Source organism: Petaurus breviceps, unplaced genomic scaffold (assembly GCF_028583685.1).
Source record: "Petaurus breviceps papuanus isolate PSGF00001 unplaced genomic scaffold, PetGlider_PUasm1.0 99, whole genome shotgun sequence".
Lineage (NCBI taxonomy): Eukaryota > Metazoa > Chordata > Mammalia > Diprotodontia > Petauridae > Petaurus > Petaurus breviceps.
This window is the reverse complement of record NW_027187465.1, coordinates 26,072,184-26,075,709: the sequence shown is the minus strand read 5'-3', so window position 1 is coordinate 26,075,709 and position 3,526 is coordinate 26,072,184. Positions and strand designations below refer to the sequence as shown.

The 3,526-nt window shown below is 43.5% G+C and overlaps 1 protein-coding gene across 1 annotated transcript in view; it reads right to left on the bottom strand.

Annotated features, from left to right (window-relative positions):
- The window catches only part of DNAH10 (dynein axonemal heavy chain 10), a 172,643-nt gene that overhangs the window by 73,295 nt on the left and 95,822 nt on the right, over window positions 1–3,526 (bottom strand). Inside the window, exons 39-40 of the mRNA XM_069081604.1 lie at window positions 3,202–3,330; window positions 1,101–1,229 (exon numbers count right to left, since the gene is read on the bottom strand). Of these exons, the coding sequence (XP_068937705.1) occupies window positions 1,101–1,229; window positions 3,202–3,330 (258 nt within the window). The remainder of the gene's footprint in view (window positions 1–1,100; window positions 1,230–3,201; window positions 3,331–3,526) is intronic.

Below are 3,526 nucleotides of genomic sequence, written 5' to 3'. Positions count from 1 at the left end.
GAATTGATTGTGTTAAAACCCAGAGCTTGTTAATCCCACCTGTGGGATGGACTTGTTGGCGTGAAAAGAGAGTTCTGAACTGGGAAGAGCTGGTGATGTAGATTTGGAGAGACACAGGAGAGAGGCAGAAGAACTTTTTGGAAGCAGCACCCTCGTGGAGGCAGAGAGAGACTGAGAGGATTGCTGAGGGCCACTTTGAATTGCCCTGGACTTTTGAGACCTGCCTCCAGAGCTGCCAAGGACTGGAGGAGACATGGCTGTTTTTCTGGTACTTTGTCTGTCTGTTTTGATGTTGTTTTGCCAGATTTGTCCACTGGTGAAAGACAGTCCTGTTGTTGAAGAAGTCCTGGAACCTGGCTGTTGGTTAAGAGCTCCTGAGACTGTCCTGCAGACAGAAAGTGAATACTGTCCACTGGTGAAGGACAGTGCTGTTGCTGCAGGGGTCTGGGAACCTTTCTGTTGGTTAAGAGCTCCTGAGACTGTCCTGCAGTTTTGGGACAGTTTTGTCAACAAGTCCATCCCACAGATGGGATTAACAAGCTCTGGGTTTTAACACAATCAATTTGAAAACCAAGCCAATACAGGGGAATCTTTATATTCCATTACTATCACAACTCTTCATAATCCCATTTGGATTTTCTTGACAAAATTACTGGAGTAGTTTGCCATTTCTGTCTTCAGCTCGTTTTACAGATGAGAAAACCAAGGCAAAAAGGGTGAAGTAACTTGCCCAGGGTCACACAGCTGGTAAGCATCTGAGGTTGGATTTAAACTCAGAAAGACGAGTCTTCCTGACTCCAGCCCTGGCACTCTACAACCACACCACCAAGCTGCCCATTTGCCTCCTCCTCGTCCTTTAAAGACCAAGTAAAAGTCTAAATCCCCTAGGGAAACTTCCCTCATGGCTCCGGTTGGTTATGGGTTCACTAATTGCATGGATCCTTTCGTAGTTTGTGTCTTTTCTCCCTCCTAGAGGTCATTCATTGTACCTTATCCCCATTCCTTATTTCTACCAGAACCTAGGGCAGCACCCTCACTACACACAGGAGGTTGATCATTGGTAATGATGGGGAGGACAAGGAATAGCGACACTTTCCTACCATATTTAGGTCTGTCTGAGGCACTATGGTCTTGAGCTTCTCTCCTTGTCTGCCATCAAGCATTCCCTCCACAATCATGTCGATGAGGTAGGGGACGTACTTCTTGTAGAGATGGTGCAAATCTTTCTGCTCTTGCTGGAAGAGAAGATCATTACAATATGTCATCAAAGGCCACTGCCTCCCCAGAACACCAGGTACTAGAGGCTTTATTATAATTTTTTTAAATGATCAAAAAATGGGTGGAAGCTGCTTCCCCTGGATCTGGCGGAGTCTGATCAGTGGACAAATTGTAAGGCTTTGGGGAAGGGGCAGGGCCACTGTAGATCAATAGAAGGACCCTCTTCTCACAAGGGCACTATTACACACCACTGAGGCATGGCACTCCTATTTTGGGTAAGTCAGTTATGGTAGGAATCAAATCCTGATTCCAACTGATGATTGCAAATATCTGAAAATATTTTTCTTTGGTAACTATGCTTTTGTATATTAAAAAGCCTGTCAACCAGGGACTTTTAGCCTCAGATCTGTGAGCTTTCTTTAGTATAATAACTCTATTTCAATATAATTGGTTACCTTCGTAAGTCTATGTATCTTATATTATACATTTAAATCTATCATTCTGGGAGGGAGTCTATAGGCCTCACCAGACTGCCCAAGGAGTCCAGAACACAAAAAAAGGCTAAGAACTATGCTCTATTTATAACAAAGAAGCAAGACGATTTCACTGAAGAAATTGCAAAATGTGGAATAGAAAGTCCTCCATTCAAGCCCTGGCTTTGCCACTTAGTACTTTTGAGATAGAGGACCATTCCCATCATCAGTTTCTTCACCAGTAAAATGGGGAGAAGAAGACCTGCCTTACTTACCAGACAAGTTGGGAGAATTTAATGAGATATCAGAGATGAAACTACTTTATTAAAATGTAAATCACATGGGGCGGCTAGGTGGCATAGTGAATAGAGCACTGGCTCTGGAGTCAGGAGTACCTGAGTTCAAATCCAACCTCAGACACTTAGTTACTAGCCGTGTGACCCTGGGCAGGTCACTTAACCCCAATTGCCCTGCCTTCCCCCGTCCAAAAAAAAGCAAAAAAAAAATGTAAATCACCATATAAATATAAGATGTCATTATTATATATAAAATAATGGCCTTATATTATATCTAATAAATGTTTCCTTAATAGAGTTCTGGACCCATGATTGTATTGGTATACTCAGTCAACAAACATCTATTCAAGGCCTCCCATTGTATCTGGGGCCATGTCCAGTCATCTTGATCTGTATCCAGCCACTGCACCCAGATGACTGTGGAGGATAGTGAGGCTGGTAACTTTGCACAGCCCTCCCTCACTTAAATCCAATTCACTCGCAGGTCATGACACCACCTTCCTGATGTCATGGGCCTCTTTGAGAAGGGAGGACAAACAATATGCCAAGCACAGGGGATCTAAAGAAAGGTAAAAAAAATAATAGTCCCTGCCCTCAGTGGGCTCACATTCCGATAGGGGAGTCAACATGTAAGTAAATAGATATGGACAAGTTATATGTGGATGGAAGGTCATCTGAAAGGGGAAGACACCAGTGGCTAGAAGAGCCAAGAAAGGTCCCCTAAAGAACAAGCGATTTGAACTGAATCTTGAAGGAGGCCAGGAAAACTAAGAGGCAGAAATAAGAGGGCACAGCCAGTTCAAAGGCATGGAGGTAGGAGATAGAGTTTCATGTATGGGAACTTTCCAGGCAAGGAAACTCCCTCTCCTAATGTGGATCTCTGCCTTCTCTGAAAAAATAGCTTAGTCAGAGAGATGCCCACAAAACTGAGAGATTAAGGGACTTGTCTAAAGTCACACAATGAAGATGGGTCAGAAGTGGGACTCAAACCCAGATCTTACTGGCTTCAAGGCCAACTTTCTGTCTGCCTAATAATCACAGGGATAAATCATCTTCACCCAAGTCCTTGGTGAAACCATCAGATAACACGGGGTCCAAGACACAGCCCTGAGGCATTCCAAGTGATGTCCATCCTTTGCCAGTACTTCTTGGATACGAGAGTTCAACACAGTTGTGAGTTCTGGTCAGTTGTTTCATTTTCATTTAGAAATAACGTTTACCTTGCTGTTGATCCGGTTAACCCACATTATCCAGAATGGCTCGTATTTCAAGTTTTTAGGATCCACATAAACCATGCCACATCGGGAGACAGTGGCAGGGGAAGCATACTGTAAGTCCCCAACCTGAGAAAGGAAGGAAGCAAGGAAGGAAGGAAGGAAGGAAGGAAGGAAGGAAGGGAGAGAGAGGGAGGGGGGAGGGAGAGAGAGAAATAAAGAGAAAAAGAGAGAACAAAAGAGAGAAAGAAAGAAAGAAAGAAAGAAAGAAAGAAAGAAAGAAAGAAAGAAAGAAAGAAAGAAAGAAAGAAAGAAAGAAAGAAAG